Below are 25,792 nucleotides of genomic sequence, written 5' to 3' on the forward strand. Positions count from 1 at the left end.
TGATAACAATCTAAATATTCTATTCACCATAACCCGAGGTTCTACATCCAAAAAGCTCTCCAACAAAAAAACTGTTTATTTTCACCATCATTACACTGCCTGCCTCACATCACCTCAGTCCAGCCACTTACTCCCACTGAAAATATCATCCTTGCCTTTTTCACCTCTAAGTTCAACTATTCAAATACCCTCCTATGTTATCTTCCCATATTTTCCACTTTCTTATGAAGTATAGGTAACCTAATGTTCCTGCGTTGTCCCACTCATCCATTTCCCAAAATAAGTAAACATATAAAATGAATATCTAAAAATATACAAAAACAGAAATTTCTGGAAAAGCTCAGTGGGTCTGGCATTTATGGGCAGAAATCAGTGTTTATCTTTCGGGTCAAGTGACCCTTCCTCAGAATTTGGGCCTCTGAGAATGGGTCACTCGATCCGAAATGTTAACTTTGATTTCTCTGCAGATGTTGCCAGCCCTGCAGAACTTTTCCAGCAATTTCTGTTTTTGTTTCTGATTTATTTCATTTTCAGAAAATCTAACTTAGCTCTATCCACTAATAACTAATACACAAAAAATTTGTTTCTTTGTGTGCTCCATTTCCATCTGGATCACATACTTGTACACCATATCCCAGCTAAGTGAGTTTTTGCAATCCTGTATCTTTCCCAGTGCACACAGAAGCTGACGTTTCGGGCCTAGACCCTTCATCTCTAGGCCCGAAACGTCAGCTTTTGTGCTCCTGAGATGCTGCTTGGCCTGCTGTGTTTATCCAGCTTCACACTTTGTTATCTTGGATTCTCCAGCATCTGCAGTTCCCATTATTTCTTTCCCAGTGCCCCTTTTGATACAAAGCATAAAGAGAGTGTGAAGAATCTTGCTCAGTTTGGACTAAGTGAGGACAATTTGTGATGTGCAGTCTGTGGCAGGAACTGAAGATGATGGCTTCAGTGTTTACAATGATGGCTGGAAGAAGTTGTGACTCATCTAAGATTCAACGCTGGAAGAGCAATTTGATAACACAGAAGATTGGAAGGGAAGATTATTTTTACAGCCGTACTATACATTACTGTTGTTGGAAAATTTGCATATTGAAGTTCATAATGTGAAAGTAATCTTTATTCATAAAATGATGCAGTAGAAACAAGTTGATACATTATACTGACAATAAAATTTACTTCAGATTATGTAATTCCTTTCAACATTAAAAAACACCTGTAAAATGATTTAGTTTCCATTTAATTACCATTAAAATACAAATGAAAGCATGTAATTTAAGAATAGTCTGTAGTTTTAGAAACATGCATAAATTAGATTACTTGCCTGATTTGAAGCTGAGATGTTACTATTTTGCAATAGATAAATGCAAACTTACATGGGTAAGCGAGACACAGGCCGATTTTTAAGAAGTTGAACTTTATTAGCAGTACCACTGAAACATTCATTTTGTGATCAAAACTTAAATGAAACCAGAATTATTGTAGTATTAAAATCACATACGATAACAAATAATTGAGAATACATTTTTAAATGCAAAAGCATAACTGAAATTAATTTTTTCAAGTTTGTACAAAAGTACTGTGAGGAGTTCCGTTTAGTGGGAACAAATTGGAATAGGTTTCCTATTTTGGATTCCATGCTTTCATCAGGTTATGTTTGCACCAATTGTGCGTTTATCTAGAACCAACCCATTGAAAACGCGAATAACGATGATGATCAATACAAAGGTACACAGACTGGTTTAAAAGAACATTCTGGTAATTCGATCGCTCTTCGTCATTATCGATTACGCTAAGGCTGTTTTTATTTGGACTTGCAGAACTCGGAGCTAGAACGAATTCAACAAAAACGCAATAACTATTCGGCTTTTACTAGATGAATCGGTATTTATTGACCAGCCAAAGAGGACAACGAGAATTTATTACAACAAAAAAGTAGTTTCAGATGTCATGTCCCATAGAGCTGCGAAGTTATTCTCTCACTTAAAACATAGTGGCTTCAAGTATTTTGTCACCTTACGCAATGGTTATTCTATTTTTAAAAATTGCGGTCTTCAACTTGGGTTCTGTTGATATTATTTCTTCCTCACAAAGATATAGATGAAGATAAATTTAGGTGAAAGCAACTATATTAACTGCACACTCAAAGACCACGCTCTCCTGTAATTGAGCAGACTTGCCTGGGGAATCTTCAAATCCGATCAGTAAATTCAAACGGGACAGAACCGTATTCATCAGATGCAACGCTAAGGTTTGACAAGGAAATATGAACACTTAAGGTGGAACGATAATTTTTCAAAACGCCGTTCTCACCATACAAAGCGCAAGCTCCGCCCGGGACACTAGGCCTAACCCGGTTACCTCGGTAACGCGCGAGAATGACCCAGTGACCCGGAAGGAGTCCCTGCTGATGGACAGGCGCAGCGGGGGAGGACGGGCTGAAGATGGTGGCATTAGCGGCTAGTTGGCAGCGTTTTGGTTTTTACTCCCTCTTGGCCGGCTATTTCTTCCGCTGGTGTGCGGTGGCAGCCGAGAAGGTGGCGTCGGTGGATGTTTTTCTTATGGATTCTCGAACGGGTTGGTCCGCAGAGTTCGGCTTCAAGTCGGGCAGCAGCTACCGGCTGCAGGGTACCGTGTTGGCGCTTGGCAGCGGGTCTGACAGCCCCAGCCAAGGTAACCAGGGTCTGCGCGCCTTTCCAAAACATAACCAGGACAGCTTAGAAGGAAGCTTAATATTAGTAAGTGCTGCATTGCGTCCGTCTGTGGATGCATAAAACACTTATCTTCAATGCGTTAATCTTTCTGCACAATCTACAGCAACCGTCCCCACCCCGTGAATTTGCACAAAGATACTTAAATGCAAAATAACCCCGAAGGCACAATGAGATGTATTTACAAGTGATATGACCGAGTTTGTACGTTTTCATTCGGGTCCGCTCCTCAAAGCGCAGCTCTTGCAAATGTCTGAGAAATGCTCATTGTTTACATTTTTTTTCCAGTTGTAGTGTTCATTTGCAACACGTTGTGTTACTTTAGTCGTGTAACGAGCAGTTGTTGTAAATGATTTTTTTTAAGGAGTGATTTATGGTCAGCCAATCACTTATTGACAGTTCAAATTTCTTTTACCTTGCATAAATAGTAATTTGATAGTTTGGTCCAATATTATTAGATATTGGGTGATTAAAAGTGTGTTTCAAGAATTGATAGGAGAAATCGGCCAGTAGAGTATTGTACCTTTGGTATGGATTTTCATCCAAAAAGGGCTAATTTTGTCTTTAATAGCTAGTTACTGCGTCGTATCTTTAATATTAAAGGCTTTTGTTACAATTCCCAAAGAGACTGATAACTTCTTAATTGGAAGTTTTGTTTTTGTTTTAATAGCTGAAAATATATCAAAGCAAGATTTTTGCTAGACTGTTAATCCAGAGGCCCGGATAATATTCTGGAGACTTGTGTTCGAATCCTGCCACAGCAGATAGTGGATAACGAAGTGTGGAGCTGGATGAACACAGCAGGCCAAGCAACATCTTAGGAGCACAAAAGCTGACGTTTTGGGCCTAGACCCTTCATCAGAAAAGGGGGAGGGGGTGAGGGTTCTGAGATAAATAGGGAGAGAGGGGGAGGCGAATTGAAGGTGGATAGAGGAGAAGATAGGTGGAGAGGAGACCGACAAGTTAAATGGTGGGGAGGAATTTGCATTCCATGAAATATCTAGAATTAAAAATCTAATGATGACCATGAATCCATTGTGGATTGTCAGAGAAACCCATCTGGTTCACTAATGTCCTTTAAATGGGTGGCACAGTGGTTAGCACTGCTGCCTCACAGCCAGGAACCTGGGTTCAATTCCACCCTCTGGCGATTATCTGTGTGGGGTTTGCGCAGTTTGTCCTTGTCTGCATGGGTTGCTTCCCACAGAGCAAAGATGTGCAAGCTAGGTGGTTTGGCCACACTATATTGTCCATAGTGTTCAGGGATGTGTAGATTAGGTATGTTGTAGAGGGATGGGTCTGGGTGGGATGCTCTGAGGGTTGGTGTGGACTTGTTGGACCAGGGGATTGGTTTCCACACTGTAGGGATTCTATGATTCTATCATTTATGACTTTTATGCAACAAAATACTTCAAACACTGTTGTCTAAATTTTGTCTTTGGAGGCAATCTATGCTTCAAAACCACAAACCAAATATCCCTTTTTTAACAAAACCAAAAGCACATCAATGCTATATTTCTCACTAATCTTTGTTATCATCCAATTTTGCTTATGTTCCACCCCACCCCAGAGTGACTTTATTTTACAGAATCTTTAATTCACTTTATTAGGATCAAACCAGAGGTATGCCATAGTGCTTTAGTTTTACTGCAGTGTTCTAGCTGATCTCTAAAGTACAAAATTTCATGTGGGTCCTTGCATTCAATTTTGGATTAAATTCCCCATTTATTTATGCAGCCCCGCAACTGAGGATTTCTCAGCTCAGACCAAGGTTTTGCTATATTCTAGCTGGGGAATTTAAACATCTGGAACATCCCTGGTTCATAATGTATTTTTTTGCTGTCTGATCTTCTGTACTGCCGTTGTGCTCACAGACGATTCTTGGCTTCTGTCATTTCCTTTCTCTCTGTTTTATCCAGGCTGACAGCCTTCATTACCTTTTGTTGAGGACCACTGTAGTATTTCCTCAAGCAAAGAAACTGTTCCAACTCAACTTAATCTTTTATGAATCCAACTTTTATATCTGCTCCCAAACACATTCAGGTGATTGCATTCCAGATCATTACCACATGCCGCAAAATAAGTTTTCTTCCATGTTGGCTTTGATATTTTTACTAAGCAATGTATAGTGTCTGTTCCTTGACCCACCATCAGGAGCAGTTCCTATCCAGTCTGTGTAGATTTACAATTTTAAACATCTCTCCCAATTCTTATTTCAACCATACATCTCACATATGGCATGGACTTACAGAACATGTATATCTTCTTTCTTATGTCATATGTTTATATTGAAAAACTTGATGGTCAACGAAAATCTCCTGTAAAATTGCAAACATTTGACTGTCCAAAAAGAACAATGAATGTTACTCACATGGTTTCTGATAACATTTTCATCCACTTTAGCTGGTTAGTAACTGAAAGTTCTAGGGAGCTGTTATCTAATGTTCAGTAAGAAAAATCTTAACTTTGTATCAATATCTTAAGTGTGCTTGCAGCATGGGAACAATACCTCTTCCAATTCTGCTGTAAGTAAGCATTCAGCTTTGTTATGGATTGCATGTGTCATATTATAGATGGTCAATTGAGTAATATCTGTCTTTCTGTTGATCTGATGGATGCTCCTTACCTATCAGTAGATAATCAATTAATTTACTATTTAGAATAAATACGCAACCAAATTAAAGGGTTGTAAGTAAAAGTCATCTGAATGGTAGAACAGTTGAGTGACAAAGTAACTTGTATTCCCTCAAAGTATGTGAGCACAGAATTCTGAAGACTTTTCCTGGAAGACACACGCAGGGACTGATGCTTTTACTTTATGCTTTAAGATGGTTATTTATATGTAATAGGTTAATGAAGCACAGTTAAAATTAGGTGACAAAAAATTATGGTTACATATTATTTTTAAGGTTATAGATGAACAGTTCGACATCCGGCCAGATACTGGAGAGAAATGGATCGGTGTTGTGCCTGTTGATGAAGACCAAGTTGAAGGTAAAGGGAACAACAAGCAGGAATCATTTGCTGCAGCTGTTGTTAGTAAGGCAAGTAATAGAATATGCTTCAAATTTGAAAAATACACTAATCTGAAATGCACAGATTTAGTAAACTCGTCATTCATGTAGTAGTGTGGTGCTTGCTTATTGCTAATCTCTCTAACCAGCACTCAATGCTATTATCTTCTCTTTTAAGATTATCTTTAAGTTCTCCTTGTGTTCTGAATAACCTTTGAATAACACTGCTTATTTCAGAGATATTAATTATATCAGAGAATGAGTATATGAATTAGGAGCAGGACTGGACCATTTGACCTTGTAAGTCTGCTTCACCATTCAGTAAGATAATGGCTGATCTGGGTTGTTGCCTCAACTCCACCTTCCTGCCTATCTTTGACTTCGTCTTCAAGAATCTTTTCTACTTCTGTCTCAAAAATATTTAATAAATCTGTTCCCACCACTCTCTGAAGAGGTTCAATATAAATGTACTTTTCGAGGTAATATAAGCTGCCTTTTATTATGTGCATTTTATTTAAATATTTGGTAAATAACTCTTGGAAGCATGTACGCAATCATAGAATGAAAGCTAATCCAAGTTAATGATTCCCTTCGTGTTTATACTGATATTCACTTTAAAAAGGCAAAGCCTGCATCAGTTTAGATGATAACATACCGTTTAGTTATATTGCTGATGTTTTGAGACATTTTAAGTCATGTATGTGAATTTACTTACCATGACTGCAAATTTAATTGAACAGTTCTGTGGCAATTTTATAACCAAACATCTTGATTTTAGGTGAAACTAAATGAATGGAGTTAAAGCTGCTAACAGGAGTCTGCTGGTGTGAGACCTTTTGAGTATTTATCTATTTAAATGAGTCAGTCATCAGTAAGTTTTTTTCCATATGTTGCTTTTCCACTGTATTTATTCCCGTTACCTATTAACAAGTCACCATCAGTTCTGAAATATAAACAGACATTTTCCCATCCACCATCAGTTCTGAAAATATAAACTGACATTTGCCCAGCCACAATCAGTTCTGAAACTGTCTCTGAGTCTTCCCTTCCCTGCCTTGACATTTCTGGGGATAGACTGGCCAATAATATCCTCTACAAACCCAATAACTCCCACAGCTGCCTGGACTACACATCCTCACACCCCACTTCCCATTAAGACTCCATCCAATTCTCTCAGTTCCTCCGCCTCTGTGGTATATGTTCACATGAGGCCAGTTTCGACAAGGGAGCCTCCGAAATGTCTACCTTCTTCCTTAACCGAGGATTCCCCCACACCGTTGTCGACAGGGCCCTCAACCAGGTTCAACCCATCTCCCGCACTTCCGCTCACGCCCCTTCTTTTTCGTCCCACAACAGCGATAGGGTTCCCCTTGTCCTTACCTATCATCCCACCAGCATTCACATCCAGAAGATCATCAGACATCATTTCCACCACCACCAGACACACATTTCCCTCTCCACCCTTGACTACCTTCTGCAGGGACTGTTCCCTCCCGGGCACCCTGTTCCACACTTCCTTCACCCCAACGTGGCCCCCACAGCCCTAAGACACCTTCCCCTGTAACCGACAAAGGTGCAACACCTGCCCATTTATTTCCTCCCTCCCCAATATCCAAGGGCCCAAACATACCTTCCAGCAACAGTTCACCTGCACTTCCCAGAATCTAGTCTACTGCATTCGCTGCTCATAATGTGGTCTCCTCTACATTAGGGAAACAAAGCGTAGACTGGATGACGGCTTCGCAGAACATTTATATTCTTCTCGCCGAAAAGACCCTGAATTACCTCAGATAGTAGGAACTGCTGATGCTGGAGTCTGAGATAACAAGGCATAGAGCTGGATGAACACAGCAGGCCAGGCGGCAGCAGAGAAGTAGGAAAGCTAATATTTCAGGTCTGGATCCTTCTTCAGAAAGGTCCACCTGAAAAAGGGTCCAGACCCGAAATGTCAGCTTTCCTACTCCTCTGATGCTGTCTGGCCTGCTGTGTTAATCCAGCTCAACACCTTGTTATCTCTGAACTAACTGTTGCCTGCCACTTTAATGCACCACTCTGTTCCCTGGCCAACGTCTCTGTCTCTGGCTTGCTGCAGTGTTCCAGTGAAGCTCAACGCAAGCTGGAAGAACAACACCCCACTTTCCCCTTGGGACCCTGTGGGCCTCCAGACTCAATATCGAGTGCAATAATATTAGGGCCTAAACTCTCCTATGTCCCAGCCCCCTACCCCACACACCAGGCCTTGTTACCACATAGCTTGTCATCACACACTACCCGTTGTTAGTCACTAATAGCCCCCCATTAACAACTATTCACCCTCTCAGCCTGATCGTTAGCAACTTCTTTGTCTGTCCAACTGCTCTTCTCTTCAGCCTCTATCCTATTGTTTACTCCCTACCCCATCCCCGTCCCCTTTTTTTCTACATATAAACTGGCGTTTTCCCAGCCACCATCAGTTCTCAAGCAGGGTCACCAGATCCAAAATGTTAACTCTGTTTTTACCTTCACTGATGCTGCCAGGCCTGCTGACCTTTTCCAGCAACTTTGTTTTTGCTCCTGGTGTATGTCCCATTTGACGTGGAAGAATTGAAACTGGACTCTGTGCTATGTCATACATCCAAAGTTCTTGCTCTGTAGCTGTGCAGTTGTTTATATTTAAATTATTTTTGAACATTTTTAAATGGAACAACATTCAGTAATTCCTGCTGGGGAAGTATTACTGAAGTTCAAAGTTACGATTTATCCCATTCCTCTGGAAAGAAAGCTGTATTTGTGTTCATGAGACTCTTTTATTCCTTTGAATGGTGTAGATGCAATCCTTGTTTTCCTCGTGCATTTAAAGTTATATAATTCAATAAATCTGCAGTTCACAATTGCATTTCACAAAAGGACATTTAACCTCATCTTGGAAAGGTTTTTGAGCCGAGATAATGGGAACTGCAGATGCTGGAGAATCCAAGATAACAAAGTGTGAGGCTGGATGTACACAGCAGGCCAAGGAGCATCTTAGGAGCACAAAAACTGACGTTTTGCGCCTAGACCCTTCATCAGAAAAGGGGGATAGGGAGAGGATTCTGAATTTTGGGAACCCTGCAGCCCAATGGTATCAATGTGGATTTCACCAGCTTCAAAATCTCCCCTCCCCCTACAGCATCCCAAAACCAGCCCAGCTCGTCCCTGCTTGCCTAACCTGTTCTTCCTTTCACCTATCCCCTCCTCCCACCTCAAGCCGCACGTCCATTTCCTACCTACTAACTTCATCCTGCCCCCTTGACCTGTCTGTCCTCCCTGGACTGACCTATCCCCTCCCTACCTCCCCACCCATACTCTCCTCTCCACCTGTCTTCTTCTCTATCCATCTTCAGTCCGCCTCCCCCTCTCTACCTATTTATTTCAGAATCCTCTTCCCATCCCCCTTTTCTGATGAAGGGTCTAGGCCCGAAATGTCAGCTTTTGTGCTCCTAAGATGCTGCTTGGCTTGCTGTGTTCTTCCAGCCCCACGCTTTGTTAGCAAGGATTTTGAGCTGAGTCGTTTTGTGTTTGGAAGGAAGATATTTGCAGCAGCATTTATATTGACAGCTGAATTATGTTTTCATGGATCGGATTTGATTCTTAGAATTTTTATTATAACTTGTTTGAAAACTGTATATTTGTTTCACTGGGTTTCATGTAAATTTTGCAAAAATTATTTTCAGCTGAAGTTACAGTTATAATTAAATTATCTTACAACAGGAACAGAAATCACACTAACAGAAGATCTGATACAAAAGAAACAAATTTAAGGAAAGATAACCATTTTTAAAACAAAGGAGAATGTATTCATGTCCTTGTAGCAGGCATGTCATCTTAGCTCATTGCTGGTACAGAAATAGCACTATTGCTGCTTATCCCCACACTGGATAGAGTTGTTCAATCTAGTTGACTGTGTTCCTGATGGATTCATCAAGTGACTTGCAACTTGTGGTGAAGTCAAGTAACATTTCTAACCGTATCCCCTAACTCCAATATGTTTATTTGAGCTTTTATTTCTTAATTATAATGTAATACAATTATCTGTTACTGTCCATGTGATTTTTCTGCTGGGTTGGTTGTAACAGCGCCCAAGTGATTAACACGTAATTTCTAAAGATTGTAGAGCACTGCTGGTGGATTAATGATCCTAACTTTGTGACCTGACCCAATTTCATAAATAACAATTCACTTCCAAGTTGTATTTGTTATTGATGACTTCTCAGAAGTGACAATGTTGAATTGAATGTACTGTATGTTACTTTTAAGCTTACTGTTCAGAAATAATAGAACTAGGGATCTATTGATATTTTTGTACTTAAATTATATCCTTTAATTTAAAATATGACCAGCAAAAGTCACAGTAAAAATTGTGGCTTCTAATTTAGTAATAGACTTCATAGGGTAAATCTTAGATTTACAGCAAAGTATAAACTGCTGATTGTCTTTATGTTTAGACATATTTACCACCAAAATTGCTATCTGACCTCCAAATAAGAGATGCTTTTATTTTTACAGATGAAAAGAGCACTTGTTCTGGGAGCGTCTGCCCTTTTGATTCTAGTTTTAAATCAGAATGCCTTCACTGAGGTAATTCAAATGCAAACATTTATTTTGTACGGGAGTAAAATAGTATACATCATCATCAGCATCTATTCAGAATTAATTAAATATTTATGCTGACCCTTTGTTAAGTTTATTGTTATTTAGGTTTCAAATTTCAGTTTATTCTAGGACTTCTGACAAAATACTGCAACTGTTCATGGCTTACCCAAGCCAATCAATCGTTGAAAGTACCAGTAGCTGAAATTTTTTTTCAAAACTTTCGGTAATTGTGAAATGTGAATTGTTTTACCATATTCACTCTTCCTTCTTCAGCGAAATATTTATTTTTAAATTGTTTTTTTCTAAGCATTTCATAATTTAACAATGAATCTTTATTTTAGTGAAAGGATTATTACTTGTATTTTTTTCAAAGATGGACATTTCCCAAGTGCTTTCTAAACCAGTTGTCATAATGCAGAGCTCTGAAAATGTAACCAAGCTTCTCGGAGCCCTGTTAAGGTAAGAGAGCACGTAATTGTGTTTGTTTTTATTTAATGTGCTTTGATTCAGCTGTCATTGATTATGGACCATGGAAGGTATTATGTAATATTTTGATATGAAATATGTGTGCTAAAATCTATTTTCACTTTAATTAAACCATGAACACTCTGTAGGACTTCACTTTTTGTTTTAGGGTTAATAATTCACCAATTGGAAGTAGTGTATGTCTTACCCCTAGGCCCAAAGCGTCAGCCTTCCTCCTCCTCCTGCTGCTTGACCTGCTGTGTACATCCAGCTCTACACCTTGTTATCTCTATTTCTTACCACAGTATCTTTTTTTCCCTGCAGTTCTTCTTGTAAAATTAACAAATACTGTGCTTTTTATGCTGCATTTACTGCCACTGCAACTGCTGGGGATGTGCTCACTGCCCTTGCAGTAGCAGCATCTGTGAGTTCACTTCAAATGATACAGTAGATAATTGCTTGTATCAAAGAATAGGAGCAATTAAAAGCTTTGATTTTCAAATGCTTTCAAATCATATAGGTTAAAATCCTGAGATCAGGATATTCACACAGCCCACTGTCAACACTTATCCATCCCCCTCTTTACCCTTTACTGTTTCCTGCTTGCTTACTGCCCTGATCAATTACTTTTTTATACCCTGAGCAGTGAATAGAATGCTAAATGGGGCAAGAATCAGAATGGCATAGCAGGTGGAGTTCGAATACAAATGTAATCTGAACATTCCTTTTGTTACAATGTTGTTATTTTCCACGATTTCTCTTTACAGATTTCCTGTGCACTTACCATCTCTGGCTTTGAGGGTGCTGTATTAGTGCCCAGGCCTTGCTAAGCCCGTCTAGGAGGTGAATGAGATTAGCTCACGTAATAATAAAATGTGAGGCTGGATGAACACAGCAGGCCAAGCAGCATCTCAGGAGCACAAAAGCTGACGTTTCGGGCCTAGACCCTTCATCAGAGAGGGGGATGGGGGGAGGGATCTGGAATAAATAGGGAGAGAGGGGGAGGCGGACCGAAGATGGAGAGTAAAGAAGATAGGTGGAGAGAGTGTAGGTGGGGAGGTAGGGAGGGGATAGGTCAGTCCAGGGAAGACGGACAGGTCAAGGAGGTGGGATGAGGTTAGTAGGTAGCTAGGGGTGCGGCTTGGGGTGGGAGGAAGGGATGGGTGAGAGGAAGAACCGGTTAGGGAGGCAGAGACAGGTTGGACTGGTTTTGGGATGCAGTGGGTGGGGGGGAAGAGCTGGGCTGGTTGTGTGGTGCAGTGGGGGGAGGGGATGAACTGGGCTGGTTTAGGGATGCAGTAGGGGAAGGGGAGATTTTGAAACTGGTGAAGTCCACATTGATACCATATGGCTGCAGGGTTCCCAGGCAGAATATGAGTTGCTGTTCCTGCAACCTTCGGGTGGCATCATTGTGGCAGTGCAGGAGGCCCATGATGGACATGTCATCTGGAGAATGGGAGGGGGAGTGGAAATGGTTTGCGACTGGGAGGTGCAGTTGTTTGTTGCGAACTGAGCGGAGGTGTTCTGCAAAGCGGTCCCCAAGCCTCCGCTTGGTTTCCCCAATGTAGAGGAAGCCGCACCGGGTACAGTGGATGCAGTATACCACATTGGCAGATGTGCAGGTGAACCTCTGCTTAATGTGGAATGTCATCTTGGGGCCTGGGATAGGGGTGAGGGAGGAGGTGTGGGGACAAGTGTAGCATTTCCTGCGGTTGCAGGGGAAGGTGCCGGGTGTGGTGGGGTTGGAGGGCAGTGTGGAGCGAACAAGGGAGTCACGGAGAGAGTGGTCTCTCCGGAAAGCAGACAGGGGAGGGGATGGAAAACTGTCTTGGGTGGTGGGGTCGGATTGTAAATGGCGGAAGTGTCGGAGGATAATGCGTTGCTACACTTGTCCCCACACCTCCTCCCTCACCCCCATCCCAGGCCCCAAGATGACATTCCACATTAAGCAGAGGTTCACCTGCACATCTGCCAATGTGGTATACTGCATCCACTGTACCCGGTGCGGCTTCCTCTACATTGGGGAAACCAAGCGGAGGCTTGGGGACCGCTTTGCAGAACACCTCCGCTCAGTTCGCAACAAACAACTGCACCTCCCAGTCGCAAACCATTTCCACTCCCCCTCCCATTCTCTTGATGACATGTCCATCATGGGCCTCCTGCACTGCCACAATGATGCCACCCGAAGGTTGCAGGAACAGCAACTCATATTCCGCCTGGGAACCCTGCAGCCATATGGTATCAATGTGGACTTCACCAGTTTCAAAATCTCCCCTTCCCCTACTGCATCCCTAAACCAGCCCAGTTCATCCCCTCCCCCCACTGCACCACACAACCAGCCCAGCTCTTCCCCCCCCACCCACTGCATCCCAAAACCAGTCCAACCTGTCTCTGCCTCCCTAACCGGTTCTTCCTCTCACCCATCCCTTCCTCCCACCCCAAGCCGCACCCCTAGCTACCTACTAACCTCATCCCACCTCCTTGACCTGTCCGTCTTCCCTGGACTGACATATCCCCTCCCTACCTCCCCACCTACACTCTCTCCACCTATCTTCTTTACTCTCCATCTTCGGTCCGCCTCCCCCTCTCTCCCTATTTATTCCAGTTCCCTCCCCCCATCCCCCTCTCTGATGAAGGGTCTAGGCCCGAAACGTCAGCTTTTGTGCTCCTGAGATGCTGCTTGGCCTGCTGTGTTCATCCAGCCTCACATTTTATTATCTTGGAATCTCCAGCATCTGCAGTTCCCATTATCTCTTAGCTCACGTAATGTTGGTTTTGCTTTGAGGATGTGCTTGCCTACTGTTCTGTATCTCACAGGAAATTGCCTTGTGAAGACTGAAAAGTCTCCTCCTATGAGACAGCAAGGCACTGCTGCTTCAAAAAGACTCAGAATTTTGCCTCTTTTTGTTTTAAAGATTTTTTAGTTACTTCTCATAAATTTGTGATGTAATTGTGCTAGATAATGGTGCCAAAACCTCCACTGTTGAAAAAGTATTGCTGGTGTTTCATAGCTCACAGAATCCTTACAGTGTGGAAACAGGCCCTTAGGCCCAACAAGTTCTCACTCACTCTCAGAGCATCCACTCAAACCCATCCCCCGATAATCCACCTAATCTACATGTCCCTGAACACCATGGACAATTTAGCATGGCCAATCCACCTAGCCTGCATGTCTTTGGACTGTGGGAGGAAACCAGAGCACCTGGAGCAAACTCACGCAGACACGGGAGAATGTGCAAATTCCACGCAGACAGACACCCGAGGGTAGAATTGAACCCAGGTCCCTGGCACTCTGAGGCAGCAGTGCTAGCCACTGTGCCGCCCCAAAAGATATGTCTTTTGAGCCAGAATTCAGAGCCTGTAGGGAATTATTAATTTAAGTGGATTTTTGACACATTCTCATATTCCTAAAATCTAACATTCAAATTTAAAGCTATGTAAATCGTAAAGTACAATTCACAAAGGAATAGAAAGAATTTAAATTTACATACCATCTTATTAAATCTCTCATGAATGTTCAAAGTACGTCAGGCTGAATTTCTTTGAAATGCAGTCTTATTTAAACTTGCACGCATCAGTTCTCTAGATAAATGCTTAATGTTTTAAAGCTGGACGTACATTATTCTCTGCAATTCTGCACTTTGCCAGTTCAGTTCTTTAATGGAGTATTGGACAAGGCCTACCAGTGGCTTCTGTGCTACCACTGTTCTTTATTGATGCTGTAGCTATCTTAGAAGATCAAAAGGAAGGCTGATAATGTTTACGTACCATTGCTTGGTTACAATCTCTTTAAATTTTACTTTAACGTAGATTGAAAATCTTGGGCGTGCTAAGAATGACTTTTCATTGAATTTCTTTTCAATTGCAGTGGTCTTCGTGCATCTGCTAAAATAACTTTTAAAAGTATAATTCAAGACAATCTGGTATGTCAAATTTTATATTATTTTTAAATGTTGAAAGTGTGCAGGGCAAGTTCTGTATAATAAAATGCATGGATGAGTTTGACGCCAGCCAAATGGTTGGTAAAATCATTTGATAGGTCACATCCTCAGTTGTAGCTTGTAAAGTATCCAGAATTCACATTCAGATTTTAAGGCCAGTACGACGCCAAAGATGCCTTAAATGTGGACAAAGTAGTAAATAACTCAGTTTGAGAGACAGTACCAAGGATATTGACTTGATGACACTTTTTTGTCCAAATTTTTAAAGATCTTTTTACAGACATTTATTCTCTCTCTGTTCTGAATGTGTTATTCTTAACCATGGGATGTTTTTGTTTTAGTTATTTGTGTAATATTTGATGCTGACCTTCAGAAGGCTATACAGCTCATTGTGATGGAGGCTTGTTCTTTGTTGCCCTATAATCCATCTATGCAAATTTTCAGTGCTTACTGTAAAATAAAGAATAACTTGAGGCAATTGTCTCCTCTGTAACCCAGGAATACTAAGGTAAATTGTTATACTGTCCTACCTGAGACCAGCCAACTCAGCACAAATTAGAGACCGAACTTGTTAATCTATGTATTTAACTACTCTGAGTGAACTTGTTCAGCCATTAAACAAGCAGTTGGTGTGTAGAAATGATGAGTAAAATGAAGTGATAATTTCACCACACAGGTCTTTTGGCAATCTTGTAAAGTATTTTTTTAAAAGTAAATAACACAATTTGATGCTTTACAAATTTATGTTAATACAATGTAGTGATGATTTATTATTATCCACCTTTTGGTGTTTGAGATTGTTTTGTAATCAAGTGGTTTGGCCTGTTTACTTGGCTGATTAATATCGTACCATACAACTGGAACTGAAAAAGGATCATTACACGTGAGATAAAAAGTTTGGTCGGGTTTTTGTCTTAAATTTTCCCAATGCAAATGTTATGATCTGGGAGGGTTTATCAGAAATTTATGAGAGCTGTGAATTAGAATCGCATCTTTATTGTTAATATATATTCCTTCTGCCTTGGAACTACCAAAAACAAAAATAAGCTATCCCAGTTATTGCTTGGCAAAGTGAAAAGTGGAGGTTTAACAGCTCAAATAGAGGCTGTTTGAACCTAAGACTGGCAGATGATATGAAATAGCGTGTCCATTTAGCTTTTTGCAGTAGGCAAGATACTGATCATACCCAATCAGCAAGTTAACTTGCAAAGCTAAAATACAGTATCCAACATCACGTGTGATTCCCCAATTGGATAATATCTCTTAAGTAATCCTGAGTGTGCTAAGAATTTTTTTTGGTTCTCACATTTGTTCATGGGATGTGGGTGTTGTTAATCCAGGGGGCATTTATTGTTCATCCCTAATTGCACAAAGAGCAGTAGGGAGTCAACTGCGTTCTGTTTGGTTTGGCATCACATGTAAGCAATACCAGGTAAGCATGGCAGCTTCTTTCCCTAAAGGACATTAGTGAACCACATGGGTTTTTCTGATGGTTGACCATTATTTCATGATCATCAATAGACTGTTAATTGCAAGATATTTATTGAATTCAAATTCCACAATCTGCAATGGAGGATTCAAACCTGATGCCCAGAACATGACCTGGGTCTCTGGATTAATAATCTAGTGAAAATATCAGTAAATTATGTTGACTGACAGATTGATTTTGTCAGTCAGGATTGTGGTGTGCCATTCATGTATGAAATGCAAACTGCATGTGTCCATACCCAGGGCTGTGTTCTTTGCAGACAGAAAAACATGTACACACATTGCACCAGTTTCAACTTAACAAAGATGTAACGACCATTCTCTGGTTCATTGGTCAAGCAACTGCCTTGACCAATCAGAGTTAACCCACCTAGTCTAAATATAAACAAAGCTATTAGCTATCAGTCATCATCTAATTGGTGCATTCTCCATGACAATGCGCCTACCTATGGGAGTCCCCTTGCCAACTAATCAGCACACTATAAAATGTTGCTTCCCAATTATATTAATATTCTTGCAAATGTCTGAATGAGGGCAAACCAAAAAGTGTTTATTTTAGCAATATTCAGGTTCTTTATTACTGAACAACAATTTAAATCCAAATAATGAAAGATAACATTGTTCACCAGATTACTCAATAAGCCCTACTTGAAACCTTATAAAATCAGCAATGTTATGAAACATTTTCTATTATGTTTTGATATCAGGGAGTAACATTAACACTGTGGTCAACCTGTGGACGCTCACGAGGTGGGCTGTATGGAGAATGGCAAGGGGTGATTTGTACAGGAGAGAACAGCTCACAAGTTCAGGTATCTAATTGTAATTAACAGCCTTTCAGTTCCACTCTGATTTTTCGTCTTCTCATACAACCCACTCCCTTCTCGTAAAAGGAACAGAAAGTCAGAGTTGGAGACAGTAAGGATTGCAGATGCTGGAAGCTAGAGTCAGGAAATGTGGAGCTGGAAAAACCAGTCAGACAACATCCAAGGAGCAAGAAATTCAGTGCTTTTGGCCAAAACCTTTTGTCAAGACTGGGGAGGGGATTCCAGAAATAAATCGAGAGAGGGATGTGGTGTTGGCGGGTGGGAGGGTTGGTGTGATGGCGATCAGTGGATGCAGGTAGAGGGTTATTGTGGTTGGTCAGTGAGAATGGTGGAATGGATAGGTGAATCAGAAGATGGACAGGTTGGAGGAGGAGAGATTTTGAAGCTGATGAAGTCAATATTCAGGCCATTGGGCTGTAAGCTCCCAAGGCAAAATATGAGGTGTTGCTCCTCCAGTTTACGTTTGGCCTTACTTTGACAGTGGAGGAAGCCAAGGATGGACATGTTATCAGGGGAGTGGGAGGGGAAGTTAAAGTGGAAGTCAGAGGGTATGTTGACCTGTAGTCCACCAAGTAACAATTAACTCAAATTAAGCACTGTTAGAAGTCAGAAATCTAGTTAGCATAAATGTCAGCCTCAGAAAATTTTTCAAAGCACAAGGGTTGACTTTATGTGCCAAGTATAGAAGTGAACTTCTGGCTTGACTGTGGGTGGGTATTATTTTTGTTACTCACCTTGCAGGGCTTGCTTTGCGTGGGTGTAACGTAACCTCCAACACAAGGTTGCACTGCAATCCAGTCATAAGTTATCAGTCAGTAAAACATTTTGTTGTGGGGTAAAACATGAGACTGCTTGTGAGTATAGCATGTTGAGTTTTGAAAAGCCTGAGGTGGGGGATATGCATGTTGTGTATCCAAAAGAACAAGAAATTAAAATCAAAATCCAATGGATTCTGAAAATCTGAAACAAAAACAAAAACAAAATGCTGGGGAAACTCTGCAGATCAGACTGCATCTTTGGAGACAAACAGTTGTGTTTTGAATCTGATATAACTCCTCTTCACATCTGAAAATGGCTGGAAAATGGTGAATTTTATGCCGTTCACAGAAGGGGAGGATGAGTATGTGGGACAGATTGTGAAGGTGCCCAGATCAAAAAATGGTTCTTTTCAGTCTGAAGAAGAATCGTTGGATTCCGGAAGTTAATTCTGTTTCTTGCTCCACAGATGCTGCCAGACCTTCTGAGTTTCTCCAGCAAGTTTTGTTATAAAATCATGATTTTTGGGGCCTAAAAGGGCTAATTTTATGCATTGTTGTTTTTTCTTTAAAACTCTGAACACGTTGTAACCAAGACGGTGCAATCAGAAAACCTAAAGATTTTGGAGCCAATAACTAAAAGGTTTGAATGAGAAACAAAAGTGCAAAATCAGAAGAATCCTTTTGTTTGATAGAATGAAGAAAATTGGATCCTCACAAAAGGGGACACCCTTTTAAATAAATGATCTTAGAGATGCTCATCAGACAATGAGCGTGTTTTGACCTACTAAATTGGCTAGTTATAACTTGAGAAATATATAGATTGATATGTTTAGAATCTTTCAGCATCTGAGGACAGGCTGCAGCCTATGAAGAAGTTTTTGAAGTGCTCTCACTATTGTAATACAGCGATCACAATGAAACAGCAAGGTGACCTCATTATGCCTTAAGACCATAAGACGCAGGAGTGGAAATAAGGCCATTCAGTCCATCAAGTTCACTCTGCCATTTAAATCATGGCTGATGGGCATTTCAACTCCACTTCTCTGCACTCTCCCCGTAGCCCTTGATTCCTTCTGAGATCAAGAATTTGTCGATCTCTGCCTTGAAGGCATCCAACGTCCCAGCCTCCACTGCACTCCGTGGCAATGAATTCCACAAGCCCACCACACTCTGGCTGAAGAAATGTCGTCTCATTTCAGTTTTAAATTTACCCCCTCTAATTATAAGGCTGTGCCCACGGGTCCTGGTCTCCCCGCCTAACGGAAACAACTTCCTAGTGTCCATTCCTTCTAAACCATACATTATCTTGTAAGTTTCTATTAGATCTCCCCTCAACCTTCTAAACTATAATGAGTACAATCCCAGGATCCTTAGCCATTCATTGTATGTTAAACCTACCATTCCAGGGATCATCCGTGTGAATCTCCGCTGGACACGCTCCAGGGCTAGTATGTCCTTCCTGAGGTGTGGGGCCAAAATTGGACACAGTATTCTAAATGGGGCCTAACTAGAGCTTTATAAAGCCTCGGAAGCACATCGCTGCTTTTATATTCCAACCCTCTTGAGATAAACGACAACATTACATTCGCTTTCTTAATTATGGACTCTACCTGCAAATTAACCTTTAGAGAATCCTGGACCAACACTCCCAGATCCCTTTGTACTTCTGCTTTGCGAATTTTCTCACCATTTAGAAAATAGTCCATGCCTGTGTTCTTTTTTCCAAAGTGCAAAACCTTACATTTACTCACATTGAATTTCATCAGCCATTTCCAGGACCACTTTCCTTGGCCTTGGTTCAAACATGGACAAAAAAAGCTGAAATCCGGAGGTGAGGTCAGAATGACAGCCCTTGACATCAAGGCTGCATTGTGGCATCAAGGAGCCCTAACGAAATGAGAAGGAATGGGTATCAGGGGGTCAAACAATGCATTGGTTGGAGTCATGCCTGGCACGTAGGAAGATGAAGGTAGTTATTGGAGGTCAGTCACCTCAGGTCCAGGACATTTCTGCAGAAGTTCCTCAGGGTGGTGTCCTTAGCCCAACCGTCTTCAGCTGCTTCATCAATGACCTTCCCTCCATCGGATGTTTGCCGGTGATTGTGCAATGTTCAGCTCCATTTGTAACACCTCAGATAGTGAAGCAGTCCATGTTCAAATGCAACACAATCTGGACAATATCCAGGCTTGGGCTGACAAATGAGAAGTAACATTTGCACTCTACAAATGTAAGGCTATGACCATCACCAATAAGAGACAATCTAAACACTGTCACTTGCCGTTAAATGCTTTTGCCATCACTTAATCCTCCACTGTCAACATCCTGGGGTTACCATTTGCCAGAAACTCAACTGAACTTGCCACATAAACACAATGGTTACAAGATCAGGTCAGAGGCTGGGAATACTGCAGTGAGTAACACATCTCCTAATTCCTCAAAGCTTGTTCTTCATCTACCATCCACAAGTCAGGAGTGTGATAGAATAGTCCCCACTTGCCTGGATGGGTGTGGATGCAACTTCAACAACACTCAAGAAAGTTACCATCCAGGACAAAGCAGCCCACTTGATTGACACTACGCCCTCATCTTCCTGCAGACACTCGATAGCAACAGTGTGTACTATCTACAAGATGCACTGAATAAATTCACCAAAGATCCTCGGACAGTCCCACCCAAACACACAACCATTTCATCTAAAAGGCCAAGGTCAGCAGCTACATGGGAACACCACCACCTTCAAGTTCTCCTCCTAGCCACTCACCATCCTGATTTGAAAATATATCACTGTTCTTTTACTGTTGCTGGGTAAAAATTGGAACTCTCCAATAGCAACCCATAGCAGGTGGACTGCAGCAGTTCAAGAAGGCAGCTCACCCACCATGTTCGCAAGGGCAACAAGGGACAGGCAATCAATGCAGGCCCAGCCACTGATACCAAATTCCACAAGTGAATTAAAAAAGACCAGGTAATCTGCATGTTTTGTCAACATTGATCTGAGGGATAGTTATTGCCCAGAATACTGGGGTATTGTAACCCTCATGCTATTCTTTGAAGTAGTACTGTGGGAACTTCTAGAATCACAGAGGTGTGCAGCACAAAAGGCCCTTTGACCCACCAAGTCTGTGCTGGTTAAAAACATGCATCTAATTGTGCTAATCCCATCTTCTAGCAGTTGGCTCATGGCCTTGTATCCCTTAGCATCACATGTGAATGTCTAAGTACTTCTTAAACATCATGATGGCTTCTGCCTCTACCACCTTACAGGCAGTGAATTCCAGACACCAGTACCCTCTGGATGAAAACCCTTCCTCCTCACATCCGCTCTAAGCTGTCTTCTGCTCACTGTAAATCTGTGCCCTGTTCGTTGTTTCCTCCACCAAGGGGAAAAGTTCCTTCCTGTCTACCTTGTTAATGCCCCTTGTCATTTTATACAACACCATCATTTTATACATCTCAGTCATGGCCCCCTCAGTTTTCTCTGCTTTAAGGAAAACAACCCCAGTCTATCCAACCTCACTTCATAACTAAAATTCTCCAGGCCAGACAATATCCTTGTAAATCTCCTCTGCATCCTACCTAATGCAGTCATATCCCACCGATAATGTGGATTCCAGAAAGGCACACATTCCTCTCGCATGACCTAACTATGCTTTTATAGTTTCAGTATAACTCCCTGTTGTTAAACTCTATACCTCGGCTAATAAAGACAAGTATCCCATAAGCTACCTTAACCATTTTATTTCCTGTCCCCTTACCTTACAGGTCCGGTGGACATGCACTCCAAAGTCCCTCTGAAGTTTGGTGCTTATCAGGGCGCTTCCATTCACTATATATACCGTTCCCTTGTTTGTCCCACACAAGTGAATCATTTCACACTTATCCAGGTCAAATCCCATTTGCCTCTGATTAGCCCATTTGACCAGCCCATCTGTATTCTCCTATAATCTAAGGTTATCCTCCTGATGGTTTACTGCCCACTAATTTTCATATCATTTGCGAATTTACTGATCAACCGTACTATGTCCAAGTCTATTCATACGTACCACAAACAGCACGGGCCCAAACACTGATCCCTATGGCACCCCATTAGACACAGGTTTCCAGTCACAAAAACACCCCAGCAAAGTTCTGGAATTGAGATGGCTGACCTCCAGTAACCACAAACATTTTCCTTATTGATAGTTATGGCTCAACAGTGGGAAGGTTTCCTGCCAGTTCTTACCAACAAATTTTCCTGGAGCACTTTGTTGCTTCACCTGATCAAATGCTACCTTAACAAATGCACCTGTTCTCATTTTAATTCCAGAATTCAGCAATTTGTTTTTATATAGTCAAAGGTTGTAACAAGATTTGGAGCAAAGCTCTGATAGAACCCAAAGTGAACAAGTATTGTTGAACAAGAATCACTGACAACATTGTTTGTGGCACCTTCCATCACTGATGAATGAAAGATGCTAATTGGCTTAATTCTATTTTCCCTGCTTTGTGTGTCCAGGATATACCAAGACAACTTCCCACATTTTTGGGTGAATGTCCATGTTGTAGCTGTATTGGAACAGCTCTACGTCCGCTTTAGAATGTAGACAGGGCCTTGGTTTAATATCTGATTCGAAAGGCTGTGCATCCAGTAGTGCACCACTCCCTCAGTACTGCACTGGAGCAACAGCCTAGACCTTTCGGTTAGTACCTTTTTGAAGTTTGAATTTCATTTTCTTTTACAGAAATATCTGCAGCAGTTGTGGAACACTATCTTATTAGTGGGTTTAATCTTGTGTACTGGAGTCATTGTGCAGGCTCAGTGGCAATATAGACACTATGAACCAAGTACCGAAGAGATGGAGGTTTGTATGTTTGTCGGTCTGAGCAGAATAGATTGTAAAGACTAAGAAAACTTAAAAATGATTTGTGTGGCTAATTTTATTGCATTTTATTTTAGAGAGTTAGAAAAAAGCTCTTTGAGCTGTTGCGTCCACTGTGGTCAAAAACAACCATCTTACATTTCTAATCTCATTTTCCAGCATTTGATCCATAGCCTTGTATGCCTTGGCACCAAAAGTGCACATCTAAATATTTGGTAAAGGTTATGAGGGATTTTGCCTCTACCAGCCTTACAGGCAAGTGAGTTCCAGATTCTCACCACCCTTTGCGTGAAAAAGTTTTTCCTCTCGTCCCATCTAAACCCTGTGCCCTTTATCTTAAGTCTGTGGCTCCTGGTAATTGGTCCCCCATATCAGGGGAAATGTCTCTTCCTGCCCACCCTAGCTATGCTCTCATAATTTTATACATCTTTTTCTTACTCCCCCACCAATCTCAATTAGTTTTCATGTCTTTGCTGAGTCACAGGAAGTGAAATTTTATGTCAAAACTTTAACAGTTGAGAGTGTAAACTATTTAATACTTTCTAATTTTAACTTTACCGGAAGAATGTTATTGAAATCTGATATATAAACTAATTAAATGACTAAACAGTATTTTAAGTCATTAACATTGATCCTTTCATTTTATTTTTTTTGTTTTGCTTTTAGATGGGTTTGAAGCAACAAATCCTGAAGCAATTATCAGCACTGAAGACTCGAAAGTATTATCCAAATAAAAGATGGAAAACGCAGTTGCAAGAACTTGAGAGCTGTGCTGTCTGTTTGGAAGAGTTCCATAAAAATCAGGTGTTATTTCACTTTGTGATTTGAACAAAGAAGCAAGGGAGAAAGTGATACTAGTAACTGATATTTATTTGACTTCTCTTTTGTTTTTGATTGAATCACTTTCTTACTGCAAGATGTGTTCATGGGCTTTTTAAACCACAGTGACGTCAAATACAAATTAATAAAAAGCATCAGCTTGGTTTGGTGGCAGTGCTCTCATTTGCAAGTCAGTTGGAGTTGAAGGGCCAGTCTAAAAATTTAAGCACATAATTTATGTTCATACTTCTGTGCAGTTCTGATGGGATGAAACTTTAAATAATTATAATGTCCATTTGTTTTTTGAAATTAAAAGTCCCTGTGACACTCTTTGAGGCATTTTCTTTCTTATGTTCAGCTTTTCCTTTATACTTCCTTAGCCTGTATAATTTGGCTGCTGTATACAGTAAGTAGATGAGCTATTGTAAGAACTAATGTCACTTATTAAGTCATTATGCCAGACTGCATGTCCTTAAGGTTTATTTAATAGCGTGCAGCCAAATCTCAGTTCAATTCACCAGCATCAAAATTAAGGCTGTATTTGTAAGGTTTTCTTCAGTAAAAAGAAGAGCAATTTTATTTCTTGGGAACCCTGATTAAATAATAAAGATGCAATATCAAACATGTAGACAGACCAGTAAGGGGTTTGAGCAAGCTGATGATGTCTGAGAAAGAGAATATTCTGTTGAAAAATCTTTAAACTTCTTGAGGTGTTAGGTTTTAACCTGTGGCCATAGTTGTTTAATTGATCTTTGTATCTTCAGCAGTAACAAATATTGAGGATCTCTTTTGAGTTCTCAGTGAATGAATGTTTCTGCAATTTGCTCTATCCTATTTATAAAGACATTGTTCTTTCAGACACTGAGAGAAGAACAAGTGAGAAACTTCAAGTTCTGCTTAAATAAAGTTATTTTCATTTTCTATTTTTCCCAAAGCAGTTGCTTGAAATACTGTGTATGTTCCCATCTGTGCCTTCATTGTTTTTCCTAGCGGAATAATTTGCAACTAGGTCTTCCATTCCATTATAAGAATATTGCCACAATAGAGGTATAGGGTTGAGTTTCAATAACTTTTGATGACTAGGTCAGTATCAGATCAGACTAAATCTTGTTTATTGGTGGCTTCATGAAGTGGTCATCCTTTGGTCAGCTGATAGCAGCAATTTAAAATCAGTGTTTTCTTTCTTACTCAAAAACTGAGTCGATGAAGCTGTGAGGTGTTAAAAATTTGGCGACATAAGTTGCAAATTGATTTAGACAATAGACAATAGGAGCCAGGAGTAGGCAGTTCGACCCTTCGAGCCAGCACCACCATTCATTATGATCATGGCTGATCATCCACAATCAGTCTCCTGTTCTTGCCTTATCCCCATAATCCTTGATTCCACTATCTTTAAGAGCTCTATCCATCTCTTTTTTGCAAGTGTCCAGAGACTTGGCCTCCGCTGCCTTCTGGGGCAGAGCATTCCATATATGCACCACTCTCTGGGTGAAGACGTTTTTCCTCAACTCTGTTCTAAATGGCCTACCCCTTATTTTTAAACTGTGTCCTCTGGTTCTGGTTATTTCAGCACTATCATAACAAGATGAAATTATAATACTTGGAACATTGAGTTATTTTGGTGAATCGAGAAAATGCTTTGAAGTATTTTAAGATTTTAATGTGACTTTTATTTGTAGTGTCTTCGAGTGCTACCATGTCTACACGAGTTTCACAGGGATTGCGTTGATCCCTGGCTCCTACTTCAACAGACGTGCCCCCTGTGTAAACGGCATGTCCTAGGTAAGACTTATAAAGTTAATATTGTACATAAAGAGGACTTCTGGCGAATCAAGTCTGGACTGCTAACTAAGCTATGCAGTCAGCCCCATTTCTCCACTCAATTACTCATGGCCTTGCATTCCTATATGCAGAAGAATAAAACCATTAGTAAAATGATTTTAACAATGGACATTTAAAGAGAATGTGTAAAATTGATTTATTGAAACCCACTACAAGAGCAATGTTGTAATGTTTTAATACAATCTTGAAGGACAATTTCTGATAAATTCAGTTAACCTTGACATTCCTGGGATAATTCTTTACTGGTGACCATGCCCTGTTGGTGTGCAGCTTAAGTGACGCACAGCTGGTTTGCTGTGCAGCCTTCATCGTCACTTAATTGGTAGAACACAGCAAAAATGGCTGTACGTTAAATAGGTTCAGATCACTGTTCGGGAAACAGCAGGATATAAATCTGTACGTTAAATGGAAAAAGAACTAAATTAACACGTTTATTGTCTTGTATCCATTTTTCTTT

General features: G+C 40.8%; 2 protein-coding genes across 3 annotated transcripts in view; one reads left to right on the plus strand and one right to left on the minus strand.

Moving 5' to 3' along the window:
• The first annotated feature begins 2,334 nt into the window (after nucleotides 1-2,334).
• Nucleotides 2,335-25,792, plus strand: part of rnf215 (ring finger protein 215) — a 37,274-nt gene continuing 13,816 nt past the window's right edge. The window contains exons 1-9 of one of the 2 annotated variants that reach the window (XM_059655026.1): nucleotides 2,335-2,738; nucleotides 5,621-5,755; nucleotides 10,250-10,321; nucleotides 10,710-10,795; nucleotides 14,670-14,724; nucleotides 16,938-17,042; nucleotides 22,537-22,656; nucleotides 23,341-23,478; nucleotides 25,173-25,275. In XM_059655026.1, coding sequence (XP_059511009.1) covers nucleotides 2,445-2,738; nucleotides 5,621-5,755; nucleotides 10,250-10,321; nucleotides 10,710-10,795; nucleotides 14,670-14,724; nucleotides 16,938-17,042; nucleotides 22,537-22,656; nucleotides 23,341-23,478; nucleotides 25,173-25,275 — 1,108 coding nt within the window. In that variant the 5' untranslated portion in view covers nucleotides 2,335-2,444. The remainder of the gene's footprint in view (nucleotides 2,739-5,620; nucleotides 5,756-10,249; nucleotides 10,322-10,709; nucleotides 10,796-14,669; nucleotides 14,725-16,937; nucleotides 17,043-22,536; nucleotides 22,657-23,340; nucleotides 23,479-25,172; nucleotides 25,276-25,792) is intronic. The other variant, XM_048555806.1, reaches the window with a different exon arrangement.
• The window catches only part of ccdc157 (coiled-coil domain containing 157), a 56,237-nt gene continuing 56,074 nt past the window's right edge, over nucleotides 25,630-25,792 (minus strand). Inside the window, exon 12 of the mRNA XM_059655024.1 lies at nucleotides 25,630-25,729. Within this exon, the coding sequence (XP_059511007.1) occupies nucleotides 25,695-25,729 (35 nt within the window). The 3' untranslated portion in view covers nucleotides 25,630-25,694. The remainder of the gene's footprint in view (nucleotides 25,730-25,792) is intronic.

This window comes from Stegostoma tigrinum, chromosome 26 (genome assembly GCF_030684315.1).
Source record: "Stegostoma tigrinum isolate sSteTig4 chromosome 26, sSteTig4.hap1, whole genome shotgun sequence".
Taxonomy (NCBI): Eukaryota; Metazoa; Chordata; class Chondrichthyes; order Orectolobiformes; family Stegostomatidae; genus Stegostoma; species Stegostoma tigrinum.